Here is a 14738-nt window from a genome sequence, read left to right on the forward strand (position 1 = left end):
GCCGGAATGTAACAAAAGCCCACCAAGAGTTTTGCCTAGGCCTTTCCTGGCAAAACAAAGGAATTCTTAACGGGACTCATTTAGGATTCACAAGTTTTATTGAGGGTCTGAAGAAACTCTCCAGGCCTCCACAAACAAGTTTACTGGGGTTCTAAAGGAACTCCCCAAACCTCCCTGATTTAGCAGGAGACAAGATAAGAGTGATCACCGTAGCACCTGGACCCATTTAGATGAAGTAAATTTACTGAGGCTCCAGAGGAAGGTCTTCAGGACTCAGAGCTTAGTTACAGATTAAAAGAAGTTAATCACTTATGTCTTGAGGTGGATGTACACGTATGCGTAGACATATAGCTTAGAAGGCATATAAGCTCTGGAAAACTTTGTAATTTTGAGTTGGTCTGGCACTAATTTCCAGGCCGTCTCCCTGTAACAGGTTACAGAAATAAAAACTCTCTTCCTCCCCAGTTCATCTGCATCTCTTTATTGGGCCATGAGATACAGTAGCCCGACCCTCAGTTCAGTCCGGGAACATTATCATCAAACTCTGGGGATTTTCAGGGTAAGTTAGGAATATATTTTGAAGCAGAATGGCAGTAGTAAATGAGATCAGCAATTGAAAACATGCGAAGACATTCACCATTTAATTATCTGTCTCAATAGAAGATAAGGATGAATTTAGCACTAGAAACCATGAATGTCACAAAAGCCTAACATTAATACCTTGAATCACTTTCCAGTAATCCTAATCCTTTATCCAGATTGACAGAGGACATTCCTATCTTGCTATTTCTTCTCCCCACACATTAGCTTAGTAATTAGCTAAATAATTTTATGCATTAGCTAAAGAATAATGGAACTCCAGAAACCTAGGGCAGGAATTGAGAGACTGAACAAGCTAAATCTGAACCTTCTGCACAATTAAAGGAGCTGATGTTAGCATGGCCCACAGAATATTACCTGCACTTATAAGAACTAGAAAGTCAGGCAAGTACTCCTGGAACAGACTGTCTTTTCTAACCATGCAGTTATTTCTTTGTTTTTAACTTTGTTTTCCTTTGTTTGTTTATTTGTTTGTTTTTGAGACGGAGTCTCATCCTGTCGCCCAGGCTATAGTGCAATGGTGCAATCTCAGCTCACTGCAATGTCCGCCTCCTGGCTTCAAACAATTCTCCTGCCTCAGCCTCCCAAGTAGCTGGGACTACAGGCACCTGCCACCACGCCCAGCTAATTTTTGTATTTTTAATAGAGACGGGGTTTCACCTTGTTGGCCAGGCTGGTCTGGAACTCCTGACTTCGTGACCTGCCCGCCTTGGCCTCCCAAAGTGCTGGGATTATAGGCATGAGCCACCGCGTCTGGCCAGTTTTTAACTTTGTAAATTGCTTTATAGAACTATCTTAAACTGGGTCCATTTTAGATTCTCCTTGAAGGACCAGATCACAAAGTGATTAGGAGAAGAGGCTCTGGAGCCAGGCAGTGAGACTAACCCGTTCTCACTCTAACAGTAACTAGCTGTGTAACCGTGGGCCAGGGATATAGCCTATGTAACCACAATCTCCTTTGTGCTTCATGCCTCACCAGTAAGGTGGGGAGAGCTGCTATGACTCTGTCGTAGGGCTGAGATGAAGATTTGATGAGTTACCAGCAAAAAGCATTTAATATACTGTCTCATTAAGAAGCAGTCAATACACATTGAACTCTTACTACCTAGAGGAAAGAAAGGGGTCTATGATTTATAGATAAGGCCTGAATGAAAGAAAGAAATGTGTATTGAGTATGAGCAATGGACTACACGCCATGCTGGGTAACTATCACAGAACGCGTTTAATCTGAAAATACTATCTGAAAGATACTGCCATCTGAATTGCATAGATGGGAAAAGTCAAGGCTTTCGTGTTTATTTTTAAATGTATGTTAACATTAATAATTAATTGGCTGAGTACAGTGGCTCACACCTGTAATCCCAGCACTTTAGGGGGCTGAGGCGGGCGGATTACGAGGTCAGGAGATGGAGACCATCCTGGCTAACACGGTGAAACCCTGTCTCAACTAAAAATACAAAAGAATTAGCTGAGCGTGGTGGCACATGCCTGTAGTCCCAGCTACTCAGGAGACTGAGGCAGGAGAATCGCTTGAACCCGAGAGGCGGAGCTTGCAGTGAGCCGAGATCGCGCCACTGCCCTCCAGCCTGGGAGACAGAGCGAGATTCCGTCTCAAAGAATAGTAATAATAATAATAATAATAATAAGTGGTAACATATGCTGTTTGTGGTGATAGTAGAAGAAAAAGGGAGATCCAGATGTTGGTTATCTGAAATGACCTCCACGTTCTCTAAATTGAAATTTAGCTTGAAGTAGTAATGCCAAGGCCAGCCTGGGGCCATAGCATCCTGGTACACCTGCTTGTTGGTGACAGTCCTTTTAGGACAAAATATCGTACAGAAACATTCATAGGTAACTAACTGGAAAAAAAGAAGTTATGATGAAAAGCAGTTCTTACTTTTTTTTTTTTTTTTTTTTTTTTTTAAATTAAAAGACTGGCTGTTACTCTGTTTCCCAGGCTTGAGTACAGTTGTGCAATCAGGGCTCACTGCAGCCTCAACCTCCTGGGTTCAAACAATCCTCCTGACTCAACTTCCCAAGTAGCTGGGACTGCAGGCATGTGTCACTGCACCTAGCTAATTCTTAAATTTTTATTGTGGAGACAGGTTCTTGTAATGTTGTCCAGGCTGATCTCAAACTCTTGGCTGCAAGTGATCCTCCTGCCTCAGACTCCCAAAGCAATCCTTCCTTTTTTACTTGAAGTGCTTTTTTTTTTCCTTATTTAAACTCTTTAAAGAAAAATTCATCCCATTTTCTTCAAAACAATAAATCCTTTCCAAGGGAGAAAAATGAAATAGAGCAACTAAGAAAGCATCCATGAGGGCCAGGAAGGAACATCATGATTAAATGCAATTAGTTGCAACCCCTTCTGTCTCCAACCTTGGATGTATAAGGGGGATGTTAATAGAACTAGAGATTTCTAAGACCTTGGTGCTTAATAACAAGCAAGCATTGAGGGTGGTTGGGTAAGATCCTGATCACACAACCCTGCATATCAAATACCCTTCACAATCAACAAGAGTCAGCCTTTAATCTCTGATGTTTTCAAATGTGCTTTTTTTTTTTAATTCACATGTATAACCTGTCCTCTTTTCGATATATAGAGATCTAGCTTGTCTGTCATTACCTCTTTTACTGCTTTTCTTCTAAGATTTAAAAGGTCATATTCTGATTTGTAAATTCGACCAGATTTCACAGTACAGATGAGAGTTGTAATGATATGTTGCCAAGAACTGTTGCAAGCTGTGATGTCTGTCTGGGGATTATGGAGCAGCACATTTCTTTTAGGAAAAAAGAATAAATAAGGCAGATGAGTGCAAGTTTGTTTTATTTTTATTGTGTATATGTATTTGTTTTCTCGAGTATAGGAGCATGGCCTCTGTGGCAGGCATTCACCAAGCAAATACAGAGCACCCTCTGGGTCAGGCACTATGTTTTTGGGGTTCCAAATAAAAAAAAAGAAGACCAAATCCAGCCCTATGGATCTCACATTAAAGAGGGGAGTAAGAATCATACATAATTTAATAAGTTGAGTTAGGTACATTAATGGGGATTTGCACCATATTTCATGGGAGCACAGAAAAAGGGGACCTCGTTCCACCTGAAATGGCAGGGAGATGGCTCCTAAGTTAACTAAGCAAAAGGGGAAGGAGAGGCACATCCCACAGAACATGGATAACACAACAGAAGCCCCATTACCCTCCGCCCCACCGCCACACACACCATCTCTGGAATAAATTTTGTAGCTTCCAACTGGTTTTCAGGGTACTCATGACACATGGGTTAATAATAACTAGGTTTGCCCAAATGACCAAAATTCTATTCCTGACATGAATTTTCACAGCTGGTTTTTTGTTTGTTTGTTTGTTTTAATGAAGAAGAAATGTGTGTCTTTGGAAATCATCCTACAAAATCATATAGTGGAAAGGATATAGTGATGAAATTGTTGAAGACCAGGGAACCTTTGTCCTTACTTTTTATTAGGATGGATGTTTTCAGGAAAACTAAAATAAAAATGAAATGGAACCAATCAGAAAGAAGATAGGAGCACTGAAGACACTGTAATTGTTGCTGAAAGAAGTAGACTCTGATAGCTCAGAAAGAACTTAATTAAATTTCAAAGTAAAATAAATACAGTTTAGCAATGACCTTTCTCCTAGAAAAATATAATGTCTCTTACAGCTCACTTACTCCTTGGCTTACAAAATAGCGGTTAAATTTCCTGGTTTTCTCATTTTGATTATCGTATATTACATGTTTCTGGTGATGGGATTATCTGTGCGACGTTACTCTGGTCTTCAGAATACACACGTGGCAATGTAGTCTCACATATACCCCTGTATACTTGGGTGGGAAAAGAGAAGGACCTAACTTAACCTGAAAGACCTCAAATCTCTTCTCTTTCTATAGCAGAATACTCCTATTTAGAAAGAAAATATTGAGTAAGGAGGACAATCATCGTATATGTCGAGAATGCTAAATGCTCTTGTGGAAATGAAAAGCAACCCATCGCCGGGCTCGGTGGCTCAAGCCTGTAATCCCAGCACTTTGGGAGGCCGAGACGGGCGGATCACGAGGTCAGGAGATGGAGACCATCCTGGCTAACACGGTGAAACCCCGTCTCTACTAAAAAATACAAAAAAAAACTAGCCGGGCGAGGTGGTGGCGCCTATAGTCCCAGCTACTCCGGAGGCTGAGGCAGGAGAATGGCGGGAACCCGGGAGGCGGAGCTTGCAGTGAGCTGAGATCTGGCCACTGCACTCCAGCCTGGGCGACAGAGCGAGACTCCGTCTCAAAAAAAAAAAAAAAAAAAGAAAAGGAAAGCAACCGATCTAAGTAATTACCCATTAAGAAAGGAGTAGGAGAAATGTTTAGAAGGGAGACCTGCAGAAAGATGATTCACAGCGCGTTCACATCACCAGATGCATTAGTGGAACCTCTAACCCAACGCCAGTGGAAGAAGCAGTATTTTGCACAAACTTGAAAAAGAGTTTTTCATTTTCCTCCCACAGCCTCGTCACGTGTTCAATATGCTGAAGAAGTACGTCCGCGCAGAACAGAAGGACAGACAGCACACCCTGAAGCATTTCGAGCATGTACGCATGGTGGATCCCAAGAAAGCTGCTCAGATCCGGTCCCAGGTACGCGCGGGGTATAATCATCTTCTGCAGCTTTGACAATCCAGGATTCTTGCTTCTTGGGTTGAAGACAGGATCCTAGGCGTTCTCCGAGCACCTATAGGTGTTTTCCCTGTGGCAAGAGCTCTTTAACTTCTGGTAAATTCTAAAAACTTGTCTTAAAGCAATATGTGGTTTGGCAATTTTCTTGACTTGTGAAAATAACAAGAAATATAAAAATCTTAATAGTCTACTGCTGATTGCTAAGGAACTGATTAAAACCAATGACTAAAATGAGGAAAACAAAAGTTGTGTGAACTAAAATCTTGTTCATAAGTATGGCTTGCAATCATAAACCTGCCGCAATGTTTAGATTTAATGTGAACCTAAATGAAGCCCAGTAATAATGTATTTTATACTCCCTGCTTCCCAGAGGCTGAAAACTGGGATCCACCTTAGGAACTCTGAAATTTTAAATTTTCTTGAATGGAAGAGTTAAAAATATATATATAGTTAGCATGAAATAGCCAATCAAATTGAGATATGTTGTTTTCTATGAGGAAATTTGCAAAGAAATGTATTGAGGGCATCAGGGTCTGTTTTAGAGAGCCTCAGTATTAGGAATCAGACTTGGCAGAGGTGGCCTTTTTAATTGGCTGTTATAAGCATACAAGATAATGGTCAGTTTAAAGATAAGCCTTAAACCTGAGCTTAAAAGTTAGAGAACAGAAATAGAGAACAAGAAAAATAAAGTTGTCCTTTCAGTTAAACCTTTTAGCAGTAGCAGTGTTTGCCAGTTTTATTTTGGAAGCTTGTATCTACCTGCAGTGCTTGGTAAGAAAAGTAACCATTCCTACCCCAGACATAGTTGACCTGGAGTTGTCATCCTTTAATGCAGGTTATGACACACCTCCGTGTGATTTACGAGCGCATGAACCAGTCCCTCTCCCTGCTCTACAACGTGCCTGCAGTGGCCGAGGAGATTCAGGATGAAGTTGGTAAGTAAGCTGTTCTCTTGATGCTGCACATGGAAATATATTTTCCCCCAGAGGAAAAAGTTATCTGTTTGAGGAAGATGAAAGTTCATAGAACAGGTTGTCTTTTATGATGAAACTGTCAGGATGGAACTAGCCTTAGCAATTGAATCAGTTCTTAGAACCTCTCCATACTTGTAAGGCTGGAGGAATGTCACCTGATTTAGGGTATAGTTTTATAATAATTGGACACTTGTTATTGAATTGTACATGGCAGCATTATTTTCTAATTTGCCCAGTCTTGTTATGGCTCTCAAATTATGATGCCTTGATTCTTTATAATTAATGGGGGGAAAAAACTCATTTTTCATCTTTCAAGGGTCATGATTGTTCCATCTTACAAATGGAAAAGCTCAAACTGAAAATTTGAGTAATTTACTGGCCTGTGTCACATGCATTCTGAGTAGCACAGCCAAAACACATAACTGTGACTTCTGACTTTGAGGTTATTGTTATATTCAGTAAGTCACAGCTCTCTTTGATGGCGGAGCGGGGAAGCCATGAGTGTTCTTTGAACCACATCTTTGTTTAAACTGAAAAGATAGTGGGCTATTAAACTTGTATTCTGAAATAATTATACTCTCACAAGAACCTGGAAAAATAGGACAGAGAGGGCCCATGCGTCCATCACCCACTTGCCTCACCAGTGACGTCTCACATAACTATAGTCCATTATCAAAACCAGGAAACTGACATTGTGTGCCCACTGTCTTTTATGTCCCTACTTTTCCGAATGACTTTCCTAATAACTAATGATTTCATTTAAGGTCTCCCATTTCTGTTTTTCTGGGAAAGGGAATAAAATATCACATGAGTCTCTGTCAACTGCCAAAATGCCCATAACTGTTTAACTTTACTTCACAAAGGTACATAGATGACAATTATGTTGGTACATCTTTCAACGTAAGCATATGTACCTATCCTGGAGATTTAGTGTGTAGTCTACCAACATATAAGCAGTATGTGTCTGGCATATCCTTCCCCATAAAGAATCGTGCCCTTTGTTAATTGGGTTGGAAATAGATACAGGTTATCATCTGGAATCAGAACTCCCAGCATGTTGTTGATGGATGTAGCCATTACAGTAAGTCCAGCTTTGAAGTGCCTGAAACACCACTCAGGAGAACAGCTGGCCCTCACTTCTTCCGTTTTGTGCCAGTGTTACTCTGCTCCTACTTTCCTGACTTACATGGCCTTGTAAATGTTGTTTGTATTGCTGTGAAATAGTTGGCATGTGTCAGGTGATGATGTTCTGTTCAGTACTGCACATTAATGGATGGAATCGGAAATTATACTTTGAGCTGCGTAACTTGCAAAAGAAACCTCATTATTCAGGGAGGCACAGTGTCCCAGCACTTTGGGAGGCCAAGGCGAACAGATCACATGAGGCCAGGAGTTTGAGACCAACCTGGCCAACATGGTGAAACCCCTTCTCTATTAAAAAAAGAAAAGAAAAAAAGCAACTTCATAGTGTGCCAAGCTTTTGTTCAGAAGGAGCAACTCAGTGTTGAGCAAGAATTCATGACGATAGTGGAGGTGGAGTTTTTAGTCTACACCGTGAATTGAGAACAGAGATTTCCAATTAATTTTTCACTGTATCAAGTTTCTTTAGCAAACGAATATACTTTTCAGATATACTTGGAGAATAGACATCAGTAAGGAACATTTAAAATACTGTATATTAAATAAGTGTAAAAGAGTTCTCCAAAAAGTTGTAGAAGATACAAAATCAAATAATGTATCAGTCTTAATGAACTGAAGCTAAAATTTTCTAGATAACATTTTTTTTCTCGCTATCTTAAGCCTATTTTCACATGTGACTTCAGTTGAAGTGGCATAGGCAATACCAAACTATAGGGAAATAAGCCACTACAAAGGACTAAAAAGTTGATGACCAGTATTCCACCCTCACCCAGCAATTACTGTTGACTCTTTATAATTAAATTATTAGAACTTTTTATTTGGCACTATACTGCTGAACACATTAGCCAGTAATTAGTCACACTTCCACAGAACAGATGGTGGTTCAGATATCTTGAGTATTACGAAATACCCAAGAACAGGACAGCACAATAAACTTCAAATCTCAGTAACAGGGAGGATATTTAGATAGTTCGTATCGTGGAATCTTTTTCTGTCAAAAGAAAAAGCCATTAGGTTGGATTAAGAACATTTTACATATATGCTCTTAATGTATGTGTGTGTGTGTTGTGTGTCTGTGTGTGAGTGTATGTAATATGCTCTTAATCCAACCTAATGGCTGAGTTTTTTTATTAATGACTATATATATATACACACACACACATACAGACACGTATGTGTGTGTGTGTGTGTGTGTGTGTGTGTGTGTGTGTGTGTCATTCTAAATATACTAGAAATGCCACATTCTGAAAGACAATCTTTTTTAAAAATCTTTCATTTGGAATCATGGGTGCTTCCATTTTTAAATGACTGTTCTCTATAGAAAGAGAAGTTTGCAGTAATGAACCCTGTACACTATCTGAGCTCCTAGTGTCAAAGCTACAGAAGTGGTTCGCTGGGAAGAATAGCTTTTCTGGGTTGAACCTAGCTGTCATCTATAGTCCTTTTTTCATTTGAAAGAACGTTTAAAACAGTACGCCACTTTTTAGTAGGAATATAGTTGAAACTTCAGGATTGGCCACGGGTGCTAATTGCTTAAGCCAAATGTTATTAGAGGTTCCTTATGTTACTCTTTTTACTTTTGTATGTGTTTGAAATTTCTCATAATAAAAAGTGTCACTTTTAGCTTACTTTCTAAGTAGGTTCTTCATAGATTTTTTTTCCGGGTTATGTCTTGTACTGTTTCTAATATTCTCTGATTAAATGCTTTGTCATTAGTCTGAGTTGCATTTATTTGCCATTTCTATATATAATCAAATTTTAGATTTGGAGTCAGTTCAGTACAGATAGGATACTAAAATTCAGAGACACTGGCAAAAGGAGAAAATTTTAAAGTCCCAAAAAATGCGTGTCTTTTGTATAAAAGTTTGTGCTTATAAATGCAAGCAATTAGGATGTGCTTAATGCAGTCAAACATCTGTAGGGAGGTACAATGGTTTAATTAAATAATGGTAACAGGTGCTTTATGGATAAGAGGTTTTCACCAGTCTAGGGAACTGCCAGTATCTTTAGTGGGACAAGTATATCTGCTTCCGTAAATTACGCTTCCAATTAGAATTCTCTTTTATAGGTGAAAGGAAGAATAGACTCATGCTTAGAAAGAAAGAGTGCTGTGGGTAAAGGGGAAAATTGACATCAAATTTGTGAGCAGTAAATTGCAATCAGAGCATAGGGTTCATCATGCTTGTGAGTTCTGGCCCTGGCCCTTTTGTCTTCCATTGTGCTTCCCTGAGGCAGCCTGTCTGTTTATGCTACTTTCCCACTAACTTCAGTGAATCCCAGATTCATAGGCCTAACCACAGCCAGCGTACTGAATCCCAGTGCCATATTCCAGACCCCAAATATCCCATGTGCCTCTGAATGGGCAATCAATGTGTGTAAGACTCATGTCCTTCTGCAAATTTACTTGTTTTACACACACTATTCTGAGTTCTCTTGGTTGGCCTAAACTTATCCATGATGCCTTCCTCTCTCTCTCGCATTATTTCTTATCAGTTGCAAGTCCTGTATATTCTGCCTCCTGTGTTCATGTGAAATCTCTGCACATCCCCTCCTTACCTGAGATCCTGTCCTCTCATCAGTGTCATTAGACTCCCTGCCAGTCACCCTACCTCTTGTCTCACATTGGCCCCCTCCCACTTCAATTCCTCCTTTTCGGAACTACGCAACTTCCCTGCAGGAACCAAAAAAAAAAAAAAAACAACTGTAGGCTGGGTGCAATGGATCACCTGAGATCAGGAGTTCAAGACCAGCCTGGCCAACATGGTAAAACCCCATCTCTACTAAAAGTAGAAAGATTAGCCGGGCATGGTGGCAGGCGCCTGTAATCCCAGCTACTCAGGAGGCTGAGGCAGGAGAATCACTTGAGCTTGGGAGGCAGAGGTTGCAGTGAGCCACGATTGCACTATTGCACTCCAGCCTGGGCGTCAAGAGCGAAACTCCGTCTCCAAAAAAAAAAAAAAAAAAAAAACTGCTTGTGGTTTTTCCTTGCTTGAAAAGTTGTACCTTTCAAGATTCAAGTAAAATGCCCAAGTCCTATAAACCCGTTCTAATTTGCATAGAGAACAGAGAAAAGAGCTGGCATTTGAGTGACAGCCATGTAGCCAAGTAATAGTGCCTGTTTGTGATAATGCTGATGGTCAGGTTCTTTCTTTATGAATGTTCCCCCCTGAGGTACAGAACCCCCATATAGAGATGTGGCTTTCTTGCATTTCACACAAAGGCGCAGCATATGGGCTAGTGATGACCTCGCAAAATTCAGTGGTAGCATCCCCGGTTTACAGCTGAAGAAACTGAACCTAAGAGAGGTTACCAACTTGCCCCGCCCAGATAGTAAAGTAATAAAAGTGGGGTTCTCTCTCCTACCCATTTTCCTCTCTGAAGTAGAATTTTCCCCTACTTAACCTCAGCTGGAAAGCACTGGGTATCCACCTCCAATACCATACTCTTAATTTGTAGTAAATTATTTGTTTACATATCTACCAACCCTCTATCCTGTGAACTCTTCCAGATATATGTTGGTCATCCTTGCCTCCTCAAGATCCAGCAGGGACCCTGGTACTTTTTAGATATTAGTAATTATAAATATAAGGTTGAAGCCAGTCCCCAGGATAAAAAGGCAGATGCTCCTTAACTTGGACTGATCAAGTGAGCTCCTCCATAACCCTAAAGAACTGCCCGAAACTCCTTCCTTGACGTCTAGCATAAGCACCACACAAAACAAATTTCTTTCCTAGGCCACAGCATTCTCTAAAGCTGTAATTGATCAAGTCAACTAAATGGATGCAGTTGGCAAAGATAACAAAGCATAAATCAGGATTCGGAGGACTGTTATTAATAAAATTTTACAACATGGTCCTTTTTTGTACCATGACCCTCTGCTCTTTGGTCATCTACCCAATTCACATACCTTGACACTTGATTTAATTATGCTGCCCTCTTTGACCGCCAAGCACAGTCTGAAGCTATTCATGTGACAAATAAGTGTGAATTTTCCTGTTAGTTATGTTATAAAAGGCCTGTGTTTTATTTTTTTATTTATTTTTATTTTTTATTTTTTGACACAGAGTCTCGCTCTGTCGCCCAGGCTGGAGTGCAGTGGCGCAAGCTCTGCTCACTGCAAGCTCCGCCTCTCGGGTTCACGCCATTCTCCTGCCTCAGCCTCCCGAGTAGCTGGGACTACAGGCACCCGCCACCACGCCCAGCTAATTTTTTGTATTTTCAGTAGAGTCGGGGTTTCACCGTGTTAGCCAGGATGGTCTCGATCTCCTGACCTCGTGATCCGCCCATCTCAGCCTCCCAAAGTGCTGGGATTACAGGCGTGAGCCACCACGCCCGGCCCATGTTTTATTTTATAATTTCATATTTTTTCATTCCATTTTAATTATTATGTGCAAGTTCCCAGGCTCAGTCATTTATTACTTAATGTTTTTATAAACAAAAAAGTTATTTTCAGGCAGATTATGAAGATTTTTTGCAAAGAATGGCGTCAGGCATTGTTTGTATATGGATAAAATCTCCTCTGTTTTAAATCACTATGTAGAACTTTCTTAATATTTTTTTCATTCAACAAACGATGGAATCATTATTTCAGTGAAAATATGGCTGCTCTTCAATGTTCATATTCTGCTTTAATTATTTTTTAATCCTTCAAAAGGGCAGAATCCCTTTATCCCTTCAACCTTTGCTTTGTCAAATTGTTATTTAAAAATGATTGGTGTTTTTTTGTCCTTTGTAATCTTCCTTAAATCTCTGCTAAAAGGATTCTATTCTACTCTCTGTATTGGCACTGAGGTTATTTATCAAAGTGTGCTTCTCTTTGCAGCTACCTCAAGGCTAAAAATGTAGCTCTTTTCAGAGATGGCTGTTTTACAGAATGCTGTAACAACCAATTTATGAGAAAGGCAGTAGGAAATAAAGAGGGAACAAAGGCATAATTGTTTCATATCCATTTTTTTTCTTCTAGCATTCAAAATTAATAAAAACATGAATTATTATAAACCAGATGCAGGAAAGATCTCTGCCTGAATTAAATCCATAGTGAATGGGGTGAGATTGAAAGTTGTGGCGGGGAATCAAGAAATTCTCAATAATGAAAGAATGCTTATTTTTTATTACAATTTTACTGTGGCCTCTTCATAAAATGTTCCACTTTTCAGGAAAAATGCAGCATGGTTATTTCAAAGACAGTGTTTCCATATTCTGTTTCTAATAAGCCTATTGATTTGGGGGTTTAGTGAGTCCAAAGTAGACAAGGTTTAAAATAGAATATTTATAGCACCTCTCAGTCCAACAAAATAGAAAGTTAATACTATTGAGAATTTCAGGTGTCCCTATGTGTAATTGTTAGTCAAGGATGAACATCAAAAAAAAAAATCATAAAAGCAAATAAAGTGAGAGAGAGCTGTCACTTTGTTCTTATAAGAACATAGCTGTCACTTTGTTTATCATAAGAAATGACTTTTAAATTTATATAGATTTAATAGTTTACAGCTGACTTAAGTATTTAGATATAAGAACTCTCTCACTGCAACCTCCACCTCCCGGGTTCAAGTGATTCTCCTGCCTCAGCCTCCCAAGTAGCTGAGACTACGGACACGTGCCACCACACCTGGATAATTTTTTTGTATTTTTAGTAGAGACAGGGTTTCACCATATTGGCCAAGCTGGTCTGGAGCTTCTGACCTCAGGTGATCTGCCCACCTTGGCCCCCCAAAGTGCTGGGATTATAGACGTGAGCCCCCACACCCAGCAGGAACAGTTATACTTACCATCAACAACCAAAGCCTTGTTCCCCCATTGGTTTCATAATAGTCTCAGAGCCCCTTATTCATATATTCCCTAGTGTTATTAACTAACAGACATGACCTATAAGTTTAGCTGCCTATGTCTAAATGTGTATCTTTGACCCAAGACAACTTCTATTCCAAAATAGAACCATTCATTTATAAATGAAAATGCATTGTCAAATGAATGGACCTACATATAAAGTATTTTATGCTTCAAAATGGCAAAGTACAGTATACTATTACAACAGCCTCCTAGTTTTCTAACAGTTGTGAAGGGGTGGCCTGCCCCTCCACACCTGTGGGTGTTTCTCATTAGGTGGAACGAGAGACTTGAGAAAAGAAATGAGACACGGAGACAAAGAATAGAGAAAGAAAAAGTGGGCCCGGGGGACCGGCACTCAGCATACAGAGGACTCACGCGGGCACCGGTCTCCCACCTCAGTATTTGTTGATCATTATCTTTACCATCTTAGAAAAAGGGAAGTGGCAGGATAATAGGATCATCATAGGGAGAAGGTCAGCAGTAAGACATATGAATAAAGATCTCTGTGACATGAATAAGTTTAAGGAAAAGTGCTGTGCCTTGGCATGCATATACAAACATCTTCATAAACCTTTTTAGTACATAAAGAGCAGCATTGCACTAGCAAGTCCCACCTTTCGCCCTAAGGTGGTTTTCTCCTTTCTCGGTAAACAGAACATACAATCGGGTTTTACACTGAGATGTTCCATTGCCCAGGGATGGGCAGGAGACAGATGCTTTTCTCTTGTCTCAACTGCCAAGAGGCCTTCTTTCCTCTTGTACTGGTCCTCCTCAGCACAGACCCTTCACGGGTGTCAGGCTGGGGGACGATCGGGTCTTTCCCTTCCCACGAGGCCATATTTCAGACTATCACATGGGGAGAAACCTTGGACAATACCTAGCTTTCCTAGGCAGAGGTCCCTGCAACCTTTGGCAGTGTATGTGTCCCTGGGTACAATGAGATTAAGAGAATGGTGATGACTTTTCACAAGCATACTTCCTTCAGGCACTTGTTTAACAAAGCACACCCTGCACAGCCCAAAATCCGTTAAACCTTGAGTCACCACAGCACGTCTCTTGCAAGGACAAGGTTGGGGGTAGGGTCACAGATTAACAGCATCTCAAATACAGAACAAAATGGGGTCTCTTATGTCTACTTCCTTCTGTATAGACACAGTAACAGTCTGATCTCTCTTTCTTTTCCCCACAAGTTGGACTGCCATGTTGAAATGTCTCCACACGTAGATACAAATGTGTACATGCCGGTACACTTGATACTTTAGGTCCCCAACTGGTCTGTCTACAGACTTGAGGTTACAGACCTCAGATGTCGAACTCACCCATAGTAGTGGCTCGTAGAGTGATTTGTATACATTTAGCTCTCTATGCCTTTTTTGGTTGTGATAATATGTAAGTTCTCTTTTTCTTGCTTTGGAGTTTAATTATAGAATCTGTAAATATAGTGTATGTCATCCAGATGATCTGTAGAAGTCATTGATAATGACCTTTAAAAGTTCACATGTAATACAGCATCTAT

General features: G+C 40.2%; 2 protein-coding genes across 8 annotated transcripts in view; both read left to right on the top strand.

Annotated features, from left to right (window-relative positions):
* Positions 1 to 14738, top strand: part of ATP5PF (ATP synthase peripheral stalk subunit F6) — a 985871-nt gene that overhangs the window by 749962 nt on the left and 221171 nt on the right. The window lies entirely within an intron of this gene.
* APP (amyloid beta precursor protein) overlaps positions 1 to 14738 on the top strand; it is a 286015-nt gene that overhangs the window by 213684 nt on the left and 57593 nt on the right. For all 6 annotated transcript variants that reach the window (XM_050784742.1, XM_050784743.1, XM_050784744.1 and 3 more), the window contains 2 exons: positions 5112 to 5240; positions 6115 to 6214. In XM_050784742.1, the coding sequence (XP_050640699.1) occupies positions 5112 to 5240; positions 6115 to 6214 (229 nt within the window). The remainder of the gene's footprint in view (positions 1 to 5111; positions 5241 to 6114; positions 6215 to 14738) is intronic.

This window comes from Macaca thibetana, chromosome 3, assembly GCF_024542745.1.
Source record: "Macaca thibetana thibetana isolate TM-01 chromosome 3, ASM2454274v1, whole genome shotgun sequence".
In the NCBI taxonomy this organism is placed as follows: domain Eukaryota; kingdom Metazoa; phylum Chordata; class Mammalia; order Primates; family Cercopithecidae; genus Macaca; species Macaca thibetana.